This window comes from Cavia porcellus, unplaced genomic scaffold (genome assembly GCF_034190915.1).
Source record: "Cavia porcellus strain 051 isolate PalLab524CR breed Dunkin Hartley unplaced genomic scaffold, mCavPor4.1 scaffold_2, whole genome shotgun sequence".
Taxonomy (NCBI): domain Eukaryota; kingdom Metazoa; phylum Chordata; class Mammalia; order Rodentia; family Caviidae; genus Cavia; species Cavia porcellus.
In genome coordinates this window covers 88,629,131-88,651,511 of record NW_026947485.1, presented here as the reverse complement: position 1 = coordinate 88,651,511, position 22,381 = coordinate 88,629,131, and the positions used below count along the sequence as shown (strand labels likewise).

The 22,381-nt window shown below is 30.1% G+C and overlaps 1 protein-coding gene across 7 annotated transcripts in view; it reads right to left on the bottom strand.

The window, feature by feature from the left end:
* The window catches only part of Atrnl1 (attractin like 1), an 833,524-nt gene that overhangs the window by 492,464 nt on the left and 318,679 nt on the right, over positions 1 to 22,381 (bottom strand). For all 7 annotated transcript variants that reach the window (XM_063244803.1, XM_063244801.1, XM_063244804.1 and 4 more), the window contains exons 22-24: positions 12,614 to 12,708; positions 11,014 to 11,092; positions 9,503 to 9,660 (exon numbers count right to left, since the gene is read on the bottom strand). In XM_063244803.1, coding sequence (XP_063100873.1) covers positions 9,503 to 9,660; positions 11,014 to 11,092; positions 12,614 to 12,708 — 332 coding nt within the window. The remainder of the gene's footprint in view (positions 1 to 9,502; positions 9,661 to 11,013; positions 11,093 to 12,613; positions 12,709 to 22,381) is intronic.

Genomic DNA, 22,381 nt, shown 5'->3' with positions numbered 1-22,381 from the left:
TAATCAAAATAAAGCAAAACTGGTGGATATATTAAACTGGCAAAATAGAATTCAGAAGAAAAAATAATATGAACCCAGAAGATCATTTCCCAAAGATTAAAACTTTAAGAAATTAATTTATCAAGAAGAAAATATTTTAAATGCATATACATCTATATAACAGATGTTCAAAACAGAAGTAAAATTTCTTAAACTATAAGATCTTATGATCTTAATCTAAAATGTTTTCACAAAGTCTCATATGTTCAAAGGGTGAACTTTTAGAAGGTGATTCATTCATGGTGGTGCTGTGCTAACCAGGGGGTTCATGTGTGATGAAAGCTAGTTAAATGTGCTGTTAGGAGACAGGGCCCAATTAGAGGAGGTGACTTACAGGAAGCATGTCTTTTGTTGGAGTATTTCCAGTCTGGCTCTGTTTTTCTCTAGGCTTTCTGACTGTGTGGCCTGAACAACTTTTCCCTGCCAGCTCCTTCCTCCATGTCATTTCTGCCTTGGAGATAACCAAACATGGACTAGAATCCTAGGATACCATGAACCAAATAATCCTCTTTTTCTTTGTGTTTGAATAATCAGGTAGTTTGTCTGAATAATAAGGAGTAACAAAGTAAAACTAAACTAAAGAAAACTAAACTACTCCCCAAGAACAGAGAATTCAATACCAATCTTTAAAACATTGACAGAACAAACAATACTGATCAAGACATAATTTGAACAAATCATCAATTTACTTAACACAACAGATATTTATAGAATATTATACCAACAGCAAAATATACCACTTCAAATTTTCAACCATGGAACATTTAACAAAGTAGATTATATACTATGTATTCATATTCCTATGCTAAGATAACCAATTATCTAAAACTTAGTTAAAACGTTATTATTTAACCTTACAGTTTATGTTGATAAATCTGTCGTGAATTAAACTAAGATCTCAGACACAAGTGCTTTCTAGATGTACTAGAGGGTAATCTGTTTCACTAACTTTTCTAGCTTCCATACACGATATTCCTGATCTAACGGCATCACGCTTCCACATCCAAAGCCAGAAATGGTACTTCTCCCTAACCATTCCTCTGCAATTACATCTTACTCTAACAATGAAATTAGTCAGAAAAAAATTCTTTTAAGGATTCATGTTATCATCTTGGGCTCACCCAGGTAATTCATGATAACCTCCCTATCTCAGAATCCTAACTTTAAACACATTTTAAAAGTTCTCTTGTTTGTTTAGAGATAATATAATCAGAAGTTCAAGGGATTAAGACATTTGCACCTGTAGAATGCCATTATCCTAACAAATACACATAAAATAAATCTTTATATGTTTTCAAAATTTCAAATAATATAAAATATATTCTGTGACCAAACTGAGACTGTTGCAAACAAATTATATAAAGAAGTCTAGAAATTGTTCAAATAGTTGGAAATTAAACTACTATTGGAATAACCGATTTAAAGAGGAAACCAAAAGAGAAATTAGAAAAAATTTTGAACTAAACAATCCATCAAAATTATGTTCAGGAAGTACCTACAAAGTAGTATTTAAAATGAAATGATTGGGGCAGGGAACTTAGCTCAGCGGCATAAGCGCCTGCCTTGCAAGCAGGCAGTCATGAGTTCGATCCCCCATACCAATAAAAACGAAAAAGACCAAAAAAAAAAACAAACAAGTGATTAACACTAAAATCCCATACCAGAAAAGAGAATCTCAAATGAATGACCTCAAATATCACATAAGAAGTAGGAAAAGAAGAACATATTAAAGTAGGAAAATAATGGAAACAAAAGAATAATGAAATAGAAGTCTGAAAAGAACAATAATATTGATGAAACTGCTTAAGAAAAATCAAAGAAATTGATAAATCTGTAGACAGACAATCTAGAATAGAAAAAAGGGCAAAAGAAACAAAGTACCAGGAATTAGAAAGACAATATTACTGTGGAGAATATATTAATATCATTAGCAATTTTTGCCAAGACATTCCACAAATTAGATTTAAACAAATGGGAAACAACTGATAGACACAAACTGACAGACTTCACTCAAGGGGAAATAGGTAACCAGAAAGTCTCTAAATCTATTAAGAAGATTAAATTTGTAGTTACGAACTTCCAAAAAAAGAATACCTTAAGTGCAGATAAATTGAGTATTGCATTTGTGACCATTAATCTTGAAGTCAATGTCATGGGACTGAGAAGACTGTGTAAATTAGTAGAGTATGTACTTAGTACTTTCTGGAAAGATCACAGAGACATGGCTTTGAGTACTGTATACGGTTGCTTGCCAGTTCCTCTCTGGCACTGTTTCCCTGCTCTGTTCTGTCAGCACCACAAATTTAGTAGCTTTGCTCTGCCACACCCTTCTGCTATTACATTCCTGTTCTGGATCCATCTGACAATGGACTGAGTCCCCCTAATTCATGAATTAGATTAAATCTTTCATTCTCTAAGTTGCAAATGTTGTGTACTGTATCCAGCAAGCAGTGACCTAATACAATATTCTATCACATATTTAAGCCAGAAAAATATTTATTCACAAGATAATTTCAGAGGATAGAATAGTTCCCAATGCATTCTACAAGACCATTAAAAACATGATACAAACAAGATTAAAACAATTTTTTAAAAACTCATAATATCCCTATAAACTGATAACAAAATTTTACCATAGCAGAAACAATATACAAAAGGAATATTATATCATGAACAAGTGGAGTTTATTCCCAAATAGAAATGTTAGCTTAAATATTCAGAACTCAATGTTTTGCCTCAGCATATTTTATCACCAAAATATACACAATTATTACTTTTCAATTAAATATTATTATAAATAACATATATTGAACATGAGAAGAATTAATGTAATTCAATTCTATTAGCAAACTTAAATGGTTACATAAAAAATCACTTCAGTACATGAAAAAAAATCATTTAACATGCTCATCACAGTCATCTTAAAAAAAAAACTTAAAAATAAGAATAAAAACTTCCTCACACTACTAAAGTTAATTCTCCGAGCCAGTATCATATCAATGCTAAAAATGGAATATTTTCCCACTAACAACAAGAACATGAAAAGGATATCAATTTTTACCACTTTTCTTGATTATACTGAGAGTTTTAGTAAAATATGTAGGCACACAGACTAGAAAAGATTTAGTGTGGTCTTATCCACAGATGGTATGATTTTCCATGAAGAAAGTACTGTAAAACTACATTTAAGTTACTAGAAATAGTCAATTTAGTATTTAAAGGGGAAAATCAATACTTAAAAATCAATCATTTTACAATAGATTATTCTAGCAATTAGAAAAGAAACGATTTACAATAGCATGAAGTATGGAAACTGTGAAGACATGTATAGAGTTTTCATGCTGTAAACTAAAAAATACTACTGAGAAAGACAGATAACCATTTCCACTGATAAGAAGATAAAATATTTCTAAATATCTATAAATACCAAATTGAATTTTAAGGGCAATGAAATTCCACTCAAAAATGCCAGTAAAATTTGTTACCAAAAATGACAAGGTGATCTCAATATTCACATTGAAAAGCAATAATTAAAGCAAAACTAGGTAGATAATGATTTTCAAATTATACACACACATGCACACATAGTTCCAAATTGAATGTGAATCTACAGAAAACAACACAGTCTGTTAGGGGTCTGAGGACACACATTGGTCAATACATTTTTAGTTATCTCAGTGTTAATTCTGCTTAACAAGTTGTTATACAACTCAGAAAACAAATTAATTTCTACTCTTATTTTACATCATATATTTAAAAACCAATTGATTTCCTCAAAACTAATCCACAAATTTAACACAAAACCAATTAGAATAGTGTGTGTTTGCTTTAAAATTAGGTGTTGTTCTATAGAACATGTAAATAAATAAATATCTGATATTATCAACAAAAGTATAAAAATAAAACAGAGTGATGAGGCTTTATCATAATAGATATCCAAATAATCAGGTTTTCTGCAACAAAATTATTACTGCATTGTCTCAGGAATAGTCATTCAGATTAATGGTGCAACAGAGAGTTCAAAAAAGGAAAATATGTAATATGAACTGTCCATCAGAAAAAGGATTGCTGTCTAAAACACATAAAGAATTTTAAAAAATCAGACCCCCAAAATTCAAAGACCTAATCCAAAAGTGGGGATCCAAGATGAATACACAGTTTTCAGATGAAGAAATACAAATGGCAAATAAATACATAAAAAAATTGTTCATCATCATTAGTCATTAGAGAAATGCAAATTAAAACAACATTGAGATTCCATCTCACTCCAGAAAGAATGACAAGGATCAAGAAAACTACCAACAACAAATGACTGGAGAGGCTGTGGGGAAAAAGGAACTCTCCTGCACTGTTGGTGGGAGTATAGACTGGTACAAACACTGTGGAGGTCTGGAGATTTCTCAAAAAGCTGGGATTGGAAGTTCCATTTGTTACAGCTATTCCACTTCTAAGCATCCCGGAAGAACTAAAAAAATCATACCACAGTGATATATGTGCACCCATGTTTATAGCAGCACAATTTGTAATAGTCAAATCTTGGAAACAACCCAAGTGTCCATCAACTGAGGAATGGATAAAAAAGATGTGGTATTTTTATGCAATGGAGTACTACTCAGCTATAAAAATGATCACATTGAGATATTTATAAATAGATGCAACTTGAAATCATACTCATAAGAAAAATAAATCAAACTCACATGTATAAGTACCACACAGTCTCCCTAGCATAAGAAATGGTAAGAGTACATAAGAGTTTATGGTAACCATGATTCCCCCATTACATTGCTTTGAAGCCTTATCTTTTCATTCATTAGTTGGAATGCTTTATCCTGTTTTGATTTCACTATGGTAAAACATCAACTATAGTGATGGTATGAACAGCTATTTTGAACAAAACAAGACATTATGGCAGCCATTGCTGATTTAATGACATCTTGCTTTGAAGTCCTACCATGCTTTTGTTCTTCTATTTGCATTGGTTTTTATCATGTTGTGTCTTATTGGATTTTAATATGTGTTATAGTATAAAGAAATTTTATGGAAAATGAGATAAGATAGTAGCCATCATTGATTTTCTGTTATTTGGTTCTGAATGACCTCTAATATTTTAATTCTCTTGAATGGTTTTATACTATTTTATTATGTTTGATACTATTGTATCTGAAGGTATGTTCAACTATTTCAAAGAAAGAGACATTTGGTGGCTACTGTTAATATCCAGTTGTCTTGTGGTGAAGCACTGTGTTGCTTACATTGTTCTGCTCTGATCTGCTTTGTTCTATCCTCTTTTGTCTTAATCTCTTTAAAATAAAATTTAAAAAATATATTTAAAATGTTACAATTCATTGAAGGAGGGAAAAGTGTATTTTTAAATAATGGGCAAAATCAAATATTTAGAATATTAAAGTGTACGCTCAGGTTACATTGTATAAAAAGAAATCACTCGCACAAAAGCATATGCGTGTAAAAAAGATTTAAAAATACCTAAGCTCATATTACATGAAATGAAATGGAGAAGACCAAGTTCTTAATCAATAACAAAACTTTAAAAGGAAAACATAAAAAAGATTTGATTTACATAACTTATAAAATATGGACCTACAATGCATATAAAAATGATTAATATTTATACAACCAAAAGAGTGTTCAGAATCTGTATCTATAAGAAACATGTTAAAATATGTTTATAATAAGTAATATTTATTAAAAACCAGAATAATAATAATGTAGTACCCAAAAAAAGCACAATAAATAAAAGGAGTCAATAAATAAAAGGCTTACTAGAAATCTGCAATTTATAATAATCTAACAATAATAGCTTTTGAAAATACAATCTCTCAATGTTAATAAACAATTTAATTTAAATAAACAGAGCTTAAGTTCCCTAGCAACTGTTGTTCCCAGCAACACACACAAATATTTAAATACATAAGATGATTACTATGTCTATCACCTTGATTTTGGACATCTTTACGAAAAGTACATTTATATCAAAACACCATATTATTCACCTAAAATATAAAAAAAATTAATTTGTCAAGTAGATTTCAAAAAAAAAACTGACAAAATTTCTGAAAAGAAATCTATCAGAAAGTGAACAATAATATCTAGTTGACCAAAGAGTATGGCTGGCATTGATGGGGGAAAAAGAAACTCAGAAAAATAAATCTACATAAGGTCTATTAGTATTAAGATCCCATTTGAGCAAAAATATTAAAAAAAATCAAGATTTAGGATATGTCATTTACTAAAATTTATGGCTAAAAGTTAATATCCTGCAATGTAAAACACTAACACTCAGTGAAGAAACATCTGGGCAAAGCTTATACTAAATTCATATCCACAAATGAATTGCAAGTATTCAATAATTTTGTTCTAGTTAAACAGCAAGTAATAATCCTAGAAATAAGAAGACAATGAAAAATACTAAGTATAAAATTAAGATTGAAAATGTAATATCTCTTTAAAATTCAAAACACAAAAAGTATAAAAATGTATACCATGTAACAGGGAGAGATCTTCACAATACATATATCAGATGTACTGATATTAATGATATACGAAGAACTTAATAATTAATAAGAAAAAAACTACACTAAAGCATCAAACAGTGACATTACTAAAATGATCCATATATTGATAGTGAAATGTGTGAATATACAATTAATTGCAACAATAGAAGTTAATACCTCAGAATTATTAATGTAAACATAATGAGTGGGTAAAATGAAAGAAGAGATAAGCAATATGAAGTGTTGATGGAAATGATTGAAGCACTCAGGATTCTCAAAAATGGAAACTGCATAAATGTTAAAAATCAGTGTGGCAAAACTTTGCAGTCTCTAATAAAGTCAAAAGTTTTCCTATATTACGTTCAGTAAATATTTGAGACAAATGAAAAATCTTTCCACCAAAAAATATAAATAATAATTGTTCTATTTCATCAAGACAAACAAAACCTTGTAACAATCTAAGTCTTCAATAGTTAATTATAAAATATGTTTATAGTCTTACTGTAAGGAATTTAAAAGGACAAACTCTATTGCATAGAAATTGAAAGATTTTATTTAAATAATGATGAATATCATAAATTTTCCATCTATAAGAATGAATACTCTGAGCACATATTAAGTTCACAATAGACAAAGGCAACATAAGACTATGGTGAAAATGATAATTAGCTTTGCAGGACACTAACCAGAAATGTCAGGAAGTTTTCTGGGAAGATTTTATCATGTAAGTCTTGATTTATGTGACGTTCTTATGGGATAAAGCAGAAAGTTCACAAGCTGTATCAAAATAATTTACATATTGTACAGAATGTTTTTATAATAAATACTAAAATCTGTACATAAAATGGAATATTAGTCCTTTAAAAGTTGACTTCTAATAAATAATACAGTATATTTCACATTCTACCATTCTATGCCACTATAGACTAATTGCTGTAATTATTCTACATTTAAAAACACTATCTCAGTCTTTTATAAAACCCATCTACACTATACTTTCAGAAAGATGCTTGAGTTACCAATCTTTAATAATAGCAGACCACTAAATTCTGTATAATAAAACTGCAAATATTTATTCAGACCTATATAAGATAATAATTTGTTGACATTCAATATTAAATATTAAAAAGGCAAAAAGTTGAGAGGATCAAATATGATAGAATTAGTATAAGATCAAATTTTCACATTCATTAAACTATTCCTAGATAATCTACTACTATAAAAAATCTTCCAAAAATTCTGAAATTAGAATCTTTATAGCTAACAGTTTATAGAACTCTTTTTTTCTAGAAAATCTTACCAAAATTTGATATACAAAAACTGAAGATATGACTTTTTATGTATTAGTCTTAAGAAGTAAATACTATAATTAGGGTACTTTATTTCTTTAGAAGATAAAAATGTCAAGTAAAAACAAAAAAAGACAAACTAAAATCAATCAAAATATTCTAGTTTTGTGCATAATAATAGTCTTTGAAATAACGCATCATATGCTTTAGTCTGACATTCTATATCAGTAAGATAATGGGCATTGTAGTGAGTGCAACTTAGGTTCTACATGTCTTGACCATCTGAACTATGCTCTATGTTTCATTATTTTGGAGAGAAAAGAATATTTTGGAAGAAAAGAATATTTAAATTTCACAAGATGAATTCTGGTTCTGTATCCAGAAGAAATAACTAGTATGTTCCCCCCAAAAAATACACGTTTGAAAGTCAATTTCTAACCATTAAATATTTACTTCCATGCTAAAGTAGCAGTGTAATTGGCTTAAAAATAAAGTATATTTATATACCCAAGAAATAAGAGCAGGAAATAATTAGCAATACAATAGTCATATCAATTTGAATTAATTTCTCAGTAAGATTTATAGAGGAGCCTTTTTTCCTATAATAACTTGAATAAGTCACATAAAATTTGGTCAGTATTTTTAAACTATGTACAGGAAAGTATTTCTGCTCTTTTTCTGATTACATCAGCATCTAAGTCAAACACTGTTCAATGAAAAACAATCTCAAATTAATACCCATAATTAAGGTTACTGAACAAAAATTTGTACTATTTTTTGAAGTTTAGTTGCCATTATGTAAGTGTTCTCATGGTAAATATATAATTTTAATAATCATTCAACCCTCCTATAAATGACCATATAAAAATTGACATAAAACATGCAAATATTTCTATTCATAGAATATACTCTGTCATTTATTAATATAAAAAGGAAGCAATAATCTGAAAATATTTAATATGTTTTAAAAATAACAGCTTAGTATAGTGGTTAGCATACATGAACTACCTGATAAACTAATATGAATTTAATCAGTTAGTCACAAAAGAATAAATGAACAAATCCTAATTATCAACACTGTATGAAAGACTATTTCCAGATGGAACATTCCAATATTTTCTAGAAACAAGCCTGAAATCTTCAGTAGCCTGCCACTAGCCAAAGTAAAAATGAAATATTACAACACAAAGACAGCATCAATTAATAAATCAATAATAGCAGGCAATAGTCTTTAAAAAGCAAATGTCTAAGTATTGCTAATCCTAAAATTTTAGTAACATTATTTTACATTCCCTATATACTACAGCAAAAAAATAAGACTATTAAAATAAAGTATATGATTTCAAATGTAGTGGTAATAAGGGAGTATGTATATTAAGTGTAAAATTAATCAGAAAACTTAAAAGTCCTAGTTGCTTCAAATTTTGCTGCATATTTTAATACCTAATCTTTATTGAAATTTGTAATGCATTTTTAGTTGGTTTGATAGTATTTTTAAGAGTATTTTCATGGAGACATTTTTTGATACAGACTGTCAAAGGTTGGTAGATATTCTAGTATTGTTCAGGTCAAAAAAATATATCACCTTTTAGGAGAAAATTGTGATTCATTTATAATGAAAATATTGAAGTGTCATTATAAATAAAAGTTCTTAACACTTACCTGTATTTTAATAGGCCAGGAAAAGTTGCTGACATACACATAAAATGTAATGTTAGGATTGCTTCTGAAGTTAAACTTTTCATAAGAGAAACTATCTCTGTATTCTTTTATATTAGTCCGGGAAATTATAGGAGTCTCTTCCCCAGATATGGTTCCAGCTAAATGTAAACCATAACAAAATAAATTATTCATACTAGAAAATAGGGATCTTTATTAATTTAAAAAGTTAATATACTTATTTTTATAATTGGCCTTATAAAAATGTAATTATCAAAATAAACCCATGGTTACAATTTTGAAAGACAAAGAAAATAAATCTCCCATATGTTTAATAGAAATAAATTTAGTATATAAAAATTACATTAAAAATGGTAGCATTGATTAAATTCAATGTAATAGTCTCAAACTGACTTTGAGACTTGACATTCTTTTCTAACAAAAACACTGCTCTATTTTTCAAACTGAAAGCGAATCCTGAGAAAGATTCAAGAATCTGCACCAAGTTTATCACTCACTAATAACAGTAAACTCTTTGGAATTCAGGCCTGGATGGTACCTGAGCTCCCTCTATTTAGCACTTAATAGGCCATGCCAAAAAAAAAAAAAAAAAAAAAAAAAAAAAGTCACATATCTGAATCCAATTAAAAATGGAAAGAAAATCAATTTATTTGTCTTACAACAAATTGAACCATCACTACTTTTAAATTGGGAGGATGCCATAATTTAAAACATGAGCTAAATGCTCAATTAGTTAAATACAGATTGGGCACTTAACAAATATTTACTAAAATAAACCAAATGGATCAAAGCATTTCCAAAATTTTAACAAGACTTCCATCTTAATGAACTTTAAAAATAATTAAATTAGTATACTCAGTAATGAAATTAATTTCAAATCGATCTCCTACCCTAAAATAAGCTTGTATGCCTTCTTAATATGTAGATTCTGGAAACTTATATCCAAATAAAAGTATTTAAAGACCAGCACACAAATTTGTTATTCAACATAAAGATCTGAGTTTCTTCATGGTCACATTTTTTAAAGTCGATAATTTCAGTGAATAAATCTTACTGTGGAATACATATTTATGTAGGTTTTTAGTACTCTTCTCAGCACTGAAGCTTGCTTTTATGAGTTTGGACAAAAGAATTTCTTTTTTAGGTAAAAAGGAAGTTTAATAAATGTATAGCACTAACAATGAATTGGAATTTCAGTCTCATCATTGGTTAAAGTAATTCTGAATTAGAATTCTGCATCTCATAGTACAGCTATTTTTTAAAAATTTACATGGTGTAGAACAATTTGTTAGCCACCTAATTTTAAATGAACAATAGTAAAAGTTAACAAAGTATGTAGAGTTGCTCATATTGTCATTTTTATCAATAACAGCACCAAGATTATGTTACGCAACTTTTAAGCTTTTATTTGTTTAGATGAACAATAAAACATGCTAGAGAATTTTCCATATAGGAACACATGTGAAGGATATTTGACACCAAAAGTTTTTTACCTGTTGAGCCAACTGACCATGTAATGTTGAGATTAAAGTTGTTTGATGCATTAATTGAAATATCCAAATTTTTGTTTGACTACCAAGAAAAGAAAATATTACAGTTAAGAAAGTGAAAATATACGGCATACATAAAATTTAGCCTACTGATTTAAATTGTGCTAAATTTCCAAACTCTGTGAATTATATAACTTTTAAACTGAACAGGTATATTTGTCATTTATATTATAGATCTAATTTATGCCTTTAAATGAAAAAACTACTGTGTGATAAACTCCAAGGAAGACTTTATAATCTTCTCTTTTGTCATCTGTGCTATAACTTTATCTTTTCTCTAAAATGGGTATATAAGAAGCGCCCTCAAGAAATTCTTGGTATTACTAATATTTTTAGTTCATTCTATAACCTTTTTCTTTTTGAGACAGGATCTCATTGTGTAGTTCAGACTAGCTTGAACTCACTATGTAGTCCAGTCTGATCTCAAACTCATGGCAATCCTCCTGCCTCAGCCTCTAAGTGCTGGGATCACAAGCATGTGCCACCACATCCATTCATCCAGTATCTATCTAAAATGTAGCTATTATTGAAATATATGGTACCATAAGTTAAGACCTATAAAAACCATTTAGCATTATGAAAAGCTCATTAATGTCATCAAGGCATCATTAATATCTCTGAAAATTATGAAGCCAATCAATTTAAAATATTGGTAGATATGGATGAGTTCAACATGACTGTGTCACACAGAAACTCCAGAAATTGTTCACACAAAACCACTAACTAGAAGAGATCCTCAATGGGTTAAATTAAATCTATTTTCAATATGTAAGAAATATATAAATATCAAATTACCTACCATTTATTTTTATTTCCTTATAGGATAAGCAGGAAGCCTTGGTTAGTGACTCAGAATAATTTTAGACATTGCTCCCAATATACAAACATATGCTTAGTCAAAGAGAACTACAAAAAATGCTATTACAGCATCCTTGAGGGACCCTCCTCACTGCAGTTCATCATCAAAACTCATGCCCGGGCCTTTGGATTCAACTGGTCATGACAGTAAAAAATAAAATTGAAAGAAGGAGCATTTAACACAGTAGTCATTTCTGGAAACTGAAGGGTTTCTGGACATTGAAGGATGCAGTGATGGTAGGAAGAAGTAAAACAGAATTGTAGCCAGTCTAGACAAATGTGTATGACACTACTATTAACACTTGATAGGAAGATTATTTTATTTTCAAGTTTTCAGTGAGATATCCAACTTATAATAAATTTCTTCAAGCCCACAGTTTGGAATTAATATTAACAACCATGAATCTACCATTGATGGGTACATATGTTACACAAGGTTGAAGTATATATAAAAGTAATCTAAGAAGTAAATTGTGGACACTATTGCAAAACTAAAATACTGAACACACAAACTCCCTGAATCATGAGGATATTTAAATTTTATGACAAGAAAAATCAGATTGACCTTTTTTACAAGGTCTAGCATATTATAATTCTGAGGAATAAACTGTCTATGAAAAATGACAGAAAGTTTGTGTCCCTTGAAAAAAATCTAGTTACATTACAAAGGATAATATTTCTTTACCTGTTCTGGATTGGCAATGAAATTGATGGCAGTGTGGTGGCGATCATCTTCCTGTAATAAGCTAAAGGTAAACTGATAATCAATCAAAAGGCTGTCTGTAGGGGGAAAGAAAAAGTAGAATCCTGATATTTACCTTGCAATAAAAGCTGCCTGAGAAACAAAAGTGAAAATTCTATTCTACACTCATATTGAAATTGTCATTAAATACTAGTGTTCTAGTTAAGACTAGCAAAATATAAATCTTTGTTCCAAACAACAAAAAAAGGAAAATATAGATAAAGAAGTTTTAACTCCTTAAAATAATATTAATTTTTGAGTACAGCATTAACATTGTAGACATCCAGAAAATACATAAAATTAAGAAAGTAAGTAAAAGTCATCTATTATCTCTAGAGAGAAATGATTTTAACATTTTGGTGCATTTTATTCCAGTTAAAAATCTACAACTATCAAGGTAGACCTTTTGGTATCCTACTTTTATAACTTAAAAATTCTTTTGAAAACATTAACTTTAATCTTTAATATTTAAACATGTACTGTATTGCATTTACTTGTTCATTTACTATGAACATTTCTATTCTTATAATTTTAAAACAATTCCATGAAAAATTTTACTTTACATATGGGACTTTGAGCACCTTGAAAAAATAAATTCACAGGAAAGTAATTTCCAATTGCATCCATACAAAAAGCTAAAATAAAAGTAAAACATTTAAATGTTATAGGTTGTTTATGGCTTCATATGTCACACAAGGTAGAAGTATTGCTCATAGTGAGTGATTATCACAAATACAAAATTTCAAATTATTTTAATAAAGATAACCTCTATCTTTTGTACACAAACATTACTTTATTATCTCAGCCATTAAAAATATCAGTACAAAAAGTAAAGATCGGATTGCTACAAAAGGATTTATTATTAAAACTATCAAGGCATGGTTCTTCATGTTATTTACTTGTACACTTTGTAAAATTCAGCACATATATATCCCTAACCTCAGACCATAGTGTCTCTCTTCAGCGCCTGCATTCTCATTTCTCTCTGAGTATATACTTCATATCTGGCTACTAAATCTTCCTATTGTTCTCACTGACATACTCTAAATTTTTTTCTTTTTTGGCCTAGAGTCAAACAACATACTCTATAGAGGATGAGGAGGTAATCCGAGGTTCCCAGATCCTGCTTAGGACCTACATGAACCCCATTGTGTGGCAGAAAAAAAAGAAGTTCTTACTTAAGTCTTGAGGAGGTATATCTATGTTAAATATTTAAGTATTGTTGGGCCCAGTAGCCCATAGCTGTAATCTTCGCTACCAAGGAGCAGAAGGATTATTAGCTCCAGGCAAACCAGTCAATTTAGAAAGAGCCCTTCTCAAAATAAAATAAAATAAAATAAAATAAAATAAAATAAAATAAAATAAAATAAAATAAAATAAAATAAAAAAGGATTGTAGATGCAATTCAATTCAATCTCCAGTAATTACAAAATTAGAAGTACTACTGAACTGAAGTGATTATTAAAAGAACTCTTCAGAAAATGTGATTTCCAACAAATTTAATAATGCTCAGACTTCAACACAGAATTTCTTCTAAAACTGCTTACAATGAAAATCTACCAGAAGCCAGCTGTACAAATTTCTACTTAGCCAGATGATATATTTGTGCTTAAAATGTCAGAAAACATGTAGTTATACTTTTAGAGAAAATCTGAGTAAGTAAAACTGGAACTCAAAACATATACCTTAACACTGAAATATGCTCTGAAATTCTCCAGTACTAGGATATAAGATATAAGACATTAAAATTAAAACTCTGTCAAGTTTATGCAAATACATGTAACTTGATAATATTTTAATTCTACACTAATGAACTACACTGTTACGGTATGAAGAAAAATTTTATTGAGTGTTTATTCAATAAAATTATTGAACTATCAGTAAATACAAAGAAATAAGAAAGTATAACAAAACAAATGAAAGAACTTCAGGCTCAGACTGGAAGAAACAGCATGTTTCATGCTAATTAATAAAATTTATTAAGAAAAGAAAGACTAATGAAACAGAAGAAAGATAAGAAATAACTTGGATGGATCTGGAGGACATTATGCTAAGAGAAATAAGCCAGACACACAAAGACAAACAATATATTTGTTTTCTATCTAAAATATTCAAATTCATAGATTCAGAAAGAAGAATGGTGGTTCCAAGGACTGACATGATGAAAATGTTAGTCAAAGTCTTAAGTTAAATTCTCAAGATTACTGTATAGTACAGAGTCTACTGTTAACAATAATGTACTATATCCTTAAAATTTGCCTGGAAAACAGATCTATGTTAAGTGTTATCATAAATAAATAAATAAATAAATAAATAAATAAATGCAGGAGGAAACCTTTGGGTATATATATATATATATATGTAACACTATGATTTTGGTGATGGTTTCATGGGAATATATTTATCTACAAATACATCATCTTATATATTCATTATGTAATATTTTTGTATCTCACAAAGATATTCATAAAGTAGTTTAAGAATCTATCATGAAAAGATAGATTTTGAAATACAGGGCTCAGGGACATATAGTAAATCTAAAGCAAACCTAAAATATGAGTTTACATGCCATATCAAATATAAAAATCAATCCTGGTTCACTAAGACTTAAATATTAAAAGCAAATATTTACACCTTGTAGAAAAATACATAACAGCATCTTGTAAGGCCTAGAAAAAATTTTTAAGATAAAAGCTATAAAAGAAAAAAATTAATAAAATTAAAAATTTCTATACAACAGTAGTTTTTAATAAAGTTTAAGAGCAATGTCACAGAACTTGAAAGAATATTTGTAATATGTATAATCAATGAAAGATTAAGATACAAAATTTGTTAAATAAAAAGTCATATAAATTCTAAAGATAAGTACTGTCATATGAAAAAGACAAATTGCAAAATAAGAAAGATGAAAAGAATACAAACAATTCAAAGAAGAAACTCAAAAAGAGACTACATGCATGAAATGAAACATAAGGAAATGCAAGTTAAAAAAAAGTATTGAAACTATAAAGTGAGAGTATGAAAGCAGAAAAAAAGTAAAAAGAGTATAAATTGGTATAAAAATTTTGCAAGGTAATTTGGAAAAAATCTAAGTAATCTGTAATTCTATCCAAAATAAATTCTAGCAAAATAAAAGATAAATAACAACTATATTTGTAATTATAACAAACTCACAAACAGCCTAAATGTCCAGCAAGAGTGGAATGAATAAATAAATTTTGGAATATCTATCCCAAAAAATGCCCATATAATAGTATTATAATTAAAACAAATGTACTGTAGAGCTTCATATATCAGCATTGATAAATCTCAAAAAGACTGCATATAAAAGCAATTTTTAGGATACAAGGAGAATGATTCAATTTATACATTAGTTTTAAACATAAGAATGGTATTATTTTTAAATGGCTTATTTAAATGAGGTAGTAAATAATACCCTACAGGGACCGGTATGTACTTAAATGAATAATAAACATTGTTTGTTATTATTTTGATATAAATATACTATGCTAAAGTTTGAATATCTGCTTCAAATACCATGTTGAAAATTAAATGCCATTGAGGCAGTATTAAAAGGTAAGACTTTAAAAGATAAGTAAGACATAACAGTATTACTCTTATGAATGATTTAAGGCTCTCATGGTGGGAGCAAGTTAGTTATAAAACAGGCATCAGCAAATATTTCTCGTTTCCCTCCCCTCCCCTCCCCTCTTCCCCCTCCCCTTTCCCCTCCAACTCTCCTCTCCTCTCCTCTCCTCTCCTCTCCTCTCCTCTCCTCTCCTCTCCTCTCTCTCTCTCTCTCTCTTTCCTCTCTGCATAATATACATGCAAGGTTAATGTCTCACTCTGAAACACTGTACCTTCTACCATACTATAACACAGCAAGAAGTCCCTCACATGACAAAAAGCCCTTGATCCTGGATTTCCAAGCCTCCAGAAAAATACAACATGTACATTGCTATTGTCAATAATTTATGCACTCTGTGATATTGTTATACCTGCACCTTTTACATATTGCAAGCCAACAAAATAAGCATTAACAAAAAACAAGATAAAATTTGCTATTTTTCTCTAAATTATGAGAAATTCCAACCTGATTTTCAATGTCTTTTTCTTTTTAAAAAATATACAGTAAATGTAGCAAAATATTAAATGTGACTAAAGTTTTGTGTGTGTAATGCTGAGGATGCAATCTAGCACTTCTTGAGTGCTAGTTTAAGGATTGTGACCTATATTTTCATTCCTTATGATTTTTAATTATATTATACATAATATAAAAATATATGCTACATGTATCCAACTATGTATACTACAGTTTTGGCACACTTTAAATTTCACAACTTTAAAAAAAAACTGTATTTGCAATTTCAAATACATTAGGACCAATAATTTTTATGGTGCTGGGGATGGGACAAAGGGCGTTTTCACTGAGATACATCATCAGCCCTTTTTATTTCTTTTTTTTTTTTTTTTTTTTAACTTTGAAATATAAAAGCGCAGCCTCTCCAGGACCCAAAATGCAAATACCTTATAAAATAACAACTTAATGAACAGAAAAAAGAAGTAAATCTCTACAAATTAGAACAGAACTAACAGGAAAATTAGAAACTACAGAGCAGCTAGGGAAACAGAACAATACATAGAAAAGAACAAAGCAGTGTGCAAGCACACCCCGGCTCTCAGGGACGGGAATCTGTTTCCACAGCCACAAGGCAAACCTACAGGGCCTGGCACTTCAGGGACAAACAGGGGGCCAGGCCAGCAGATCTAGATCCTAGGAAAGCCCACAGCTAATTTAAACTATAAAACAACATGGAATTGTCACTCTGAAAAAGACTTCTTCTACATGCCACACTTGAGATGGAAAAGAAATCCAGTGAAATGTTCTCCTATTGCCAGAGATTGTTTGTTTAAACATGATTTTGACAAGGGGGTGGGTATTTAAGACTGAGCTACACAATAACTACAAAATAACTTCACTTACGAGGTGTAGTGGCACACACCTGTAAACCCAGCACTCAGGAAGATGAGACAAGAGAACTGCTATGAGTTGAAGGCTATCCTGGGCTACATAGTGAGTTTAAGGCCTGTCGAACTGCACGGCAAGATCCTGCCTTAAAAAATAAAAATCAACAAAACAAAACAAAGCTTAACCTTAAAATTTGCATTGTTATCCTCACACAGAGACCAGGTGACAGATAGTCATGGAAAAGAGTCATGAACAAGATGTGTGTTAGACTTAGATCCCCCAAGAAGTTTAAATTCAAGCCAGAAGGATATGAAATTCCATCCTGCATGGTGAGAAGCCAGGCTTGGCATGTGTGGCATTCAGAGGCAGCTGGGACTTAAAGTGTTGGCAGTAAATTTAGCAAACTGCTTGAAATATTATCCTGCTGTCCAATCCAGCACAGATTATAGGTGTGATCATTTTCTACCAATGCGAGCAAGGACATGCCTTAACTTGAATGGTTGCCAAGGGAGTAAATAGATAGAGGTGGCTATGAAAGAGGAGGACACATCACAAAGCTTGTGCCATAAAGCTAGATACAGAAAACCATATTGCTGGGCTTCAAAACAGGACCAATTCAAAAATACAGAGAAAATATTTTGACTTATTCTTTCTCTTTTTCTTCATTGGGTTTTAGGGGATTAGGGTATTTTCTTATTTCTCTTTTAATTGTTTAATTCTTATTTTTTCTTTTTTTCATTATTTGTTTATTATTTTCTGTTATCTTTATGTAATTCTATTAATTTATTTTTAATCCATAGTGGGATCCTTTATTTCACTTTATTTCTTCCATGTCATTTTCTACTGCATAATTTTACACATTTTTTTTTTTTTGTTTTAGTCCCCAGCCCACCTACTCTGTTTTGGCTGTATAAATGTGAAGCTTTATTAATTTTTAGATAGTTAACTATATGCTAGTACTATTGAACATTTTCTATTACTAATGGAATATTTTCCATTGTTATTATATTTAGTATACATTTACCATGTTCAATTTTGAATTGTCTTAGTCTTATATTATAGTCTTATAGTCTTGAATTGTCTTATACTTAGAGACATCTTTTCTAAGGATAAGGGTAAAACATGACTGGTATTTATGAAATGTCAATATCCAGTTTCTCTTTGTTTCTGCTATTGTTGCTGATTTAGTTGCTATTGCCAGGGTGGCATAATTGTTGTTCTTCATAGGTTCTCTCCATATCTCAATATTTGGATTGCCTTTATGTCATTAACAACAGTGTAGTTACAGTAGTTTACAGAAGACATTAATTAAAATCTAGATGAATTTTTATTTAAAAGATACAAATATAATGACTGGGTTAGCAAACATATGAATCCATGAAAAAGGTACCAAACAGAAATTCAAGAGACTATACACTCTACTGAATGTATGGGCAATATCAGTAACAAATGTGAGGACAATGTATGACAGAACTGATGCTGGTGACCAATTACTCAGAAATACCTTGAAAACAACAAAGGATCATGAAAATGGATCCAACCACTGCTAAATAACTCAAAGCCAATTAATCTAAGATTAACTGGAATAAATGATAACTCAGAAGACAGCACAATGGCAAAAAAAAAGTCATAGCACACAAACTTTTCCAAATATGTAGAAAGAATAAAAACATACATATAAATGAGCTATATAGAAAACCAAACAGTAATGGTCAGGAAATAACTTATCCATGATACATCACAGTCAAAATCCTAGAAGTCCAAAAGAAGGACAGAGTCCTAAAAATAGTTTGAGAAAAGCTGTCAGTCATTTATTTCTTTTTATTTTATGAAAAAAGTAAAATTTCATAACAAAATATTGGAAGAATAGCAATAGTTAACACATTGCATATTGTTATCTTTAAAGTAGTTAGAGTATAACATATAGGCATAAATAATTCTCCAAATGATACTAGCACAAATTCTTCTTTTCAACGAACTAAGAGAAAATAGTATAACAATCTTGTATTTTGTTTTTTCCTTTTCCCTTCCTTCCTTTCTCGTTTCTCCCATCCAGTTTCCTTTTGAACAGTTTCTTCCCATTTTACAATATCTATAGTGCATTTTGGATCTTATTTACTCTTTCAGTTCCTGACATCAGGGAGATAATATGATGTTTAAACATGTGACTTATTTCTCTTATGAGTGTTATCCCAGCTTGCATGCAAAAACCTACAAAAGTCTCAAGCTTATCCTTCTTTATAGCTGAGCAGTATTACACTGTATATAAAGACCACATCTTTTTTATTCATTCCTTGGTTGACGGGAGTTTGGGTTGTTTCCAAGATTTAGCTATTGCAAATCATGCTGCTATAAACATGGGTGCATGTGTATCACAGTGGTATGACATTTTGAATTATTCTAAGTAAGTAAGCAGGAGGGGAATAGCTGGGTTTATAAGGACTTCTATTTCTAGTGTTTTTTTTAGAATTTCCACACTTATTTCCACAGTGGTTATACAAGTGTACACTCCCACCAAAAGTAGAGAAGGGTTCCTTTTCTCCATAGCCCCTCCAACAATTGTTATTGGTTGATTTCTTGATCATAGCCATTCTTTCTGGTATGAGATGGAATCTCAGTGATGGTTTAATTTGTATTCCTCAAAAGACCAATGATGTTTAACATTTCTTTCAAATATTTATTTGCCCTTCATATTTCTCCATCTGAGAAGTACTTATGTATCTCAGATGTTCATTTTTGGATTAAAACTTTTGAATTTGGGTGCCTGATGGTTTTTTAAATTCTTTATATGTTCTAGATATAAGTCCTTGGTCTGGGGGTCAAATGGCTAAAATTTTTTCCCAATCTATGGGTTGTCTTTTCATTCTCTTAATTTATTTCATTTATAAAGGTAAATAGACTGAAAAATAGCACATTTTTCAACACCAATCTTAAAGGCTAGAAGAGTAAAAGGCTTAAAGCCTAATAGTCTACAACTTCCAAACCAGATTGAAATAACCTGTAAAATTATGTTTTAAAATTCTCACAGAAATCCTGGACAGAAACAATGAAGCCAAAGATATCAAAAGCTTAATAGAAACAATGCACTGCAGTTAAGTAGAAGGAAAAAGGGAAGAAGTGGACATTGTTAGCAAAAGGAAAATAATGTAATGACAGGAATAAGTCAATACCTTTCAGTAATAACCCTCACCGTGAATGGTCTCAATTCCCCAATGAAATGACACAAACTGACAGAGTGGATCAAGAAAGAAAACTCAATGACAAACTGTGTAACAGAAGTAGATTTAATCTAAAAGCAAATTCAAAGAGTAATAATAAAAAATGTAAGACAATATTCCATGAAACAGAAATCCAAACACAAGCAGGAGGAGAATGGATTTATACTCAAAACTGCTAAGGACAGAGAAAGTCATTACAAGTTGGTAAAGGGAATAATTCAAAAGGAAGAAATTACAAATATAAAAAGATTTGTAGTGAATACTGATGCAATCAACTTCATAAAATAAATACTACTGGACATAATAGATTGGGTAAACATTAAACAAATAAACCAGAGGACCTCAATATCCCACTATAACAAAGACATCAAATAGAAAAGAAAGAGGAAATGTTAGAGATGAACCATACTTTTAAAAAATAGACTTAATAGATATCTGAAGAGTATTCAACCAAGCAGCAACAGAATATACCTTTTTCTTAGTATCACATGAAACTTTCTTAAAAACACATACTAGCCTATGAAGCATGCTTAAATAAATATAAATGAGTAAAAATTATCTTGTGCATATTACCTGCAATGAAACAGAAGTCAATAGCAAAAGAAACCACAAAAATTATATAAAGGCATGGAATTAAGTTATACACTCTTCAATAGTCAAATCAAATAATGCCACTATAACATACCAAAACATATAGGGCAAAATGAAAGCAGTCCTAAGAGGAAAGTTTATTACTGTGAATGTCCAAATCAGAAAAACCGGGTAGGTACAAATAAAGAATGTATCAATGCACAATTCAAAGCTATTACAAGGAAAAAATTATAAAGATTAAGGTAGAAATTCATGCATTTGAGACTAAAACACTAATACAAAAGATCTTTGAATCAAAGAGCTGGGTCTTTGAAATAATGAAACAAATAAACAGTCAACCTAGAAGAAAAGAAAGATAAAGAGACAGACAGAGAGAGACAGACAGACAGAGAGAGAGAGAGAGAGAGAGAGAGAGAGAGAGAGAGAGAGAGAGAGAGAGGAGAGAGAGAGAGAGAGAGAGAGAGAGAGAGAGAGAAAGAGAGAGAGAGAAGGAAGGAAGAAGGAAGGAAGGAAGGAAGGAAGGAAGGAAGGAAGGAAGGAAGGAAGGAAGGAAGGAAGGAAAGAAGTGAGGGAGGGAAGGAGAAAGGAAGAAAAGAAGAAAGAGAGAAAGAAAAAGAAAGAAAGAGAGAGGGAGAGAAATAAAAAAGGTAAGTTAAAGTAGGAAAGCAAAGATGCAAACCAATACAAACTTGCCCCAAAATTTTACAATTCATTTCTCTTCAGCCTCTATAATTTAATACATATTATTTTCATAAACAAGCATTCTTGAACAGGTGAGACATATGTCTAGTCTGCTTAATCTTTTTTCCTAGTTTTCTTTTTCATCATTACTGGGTCTCATTTTTCTGTTTTCTGGATTTAAATTATTTCATGGGCCAAGTTCTATAGTTGAGCCTTTTAAAAAAATCTCTACCTTGTCTCTGAATACATTAC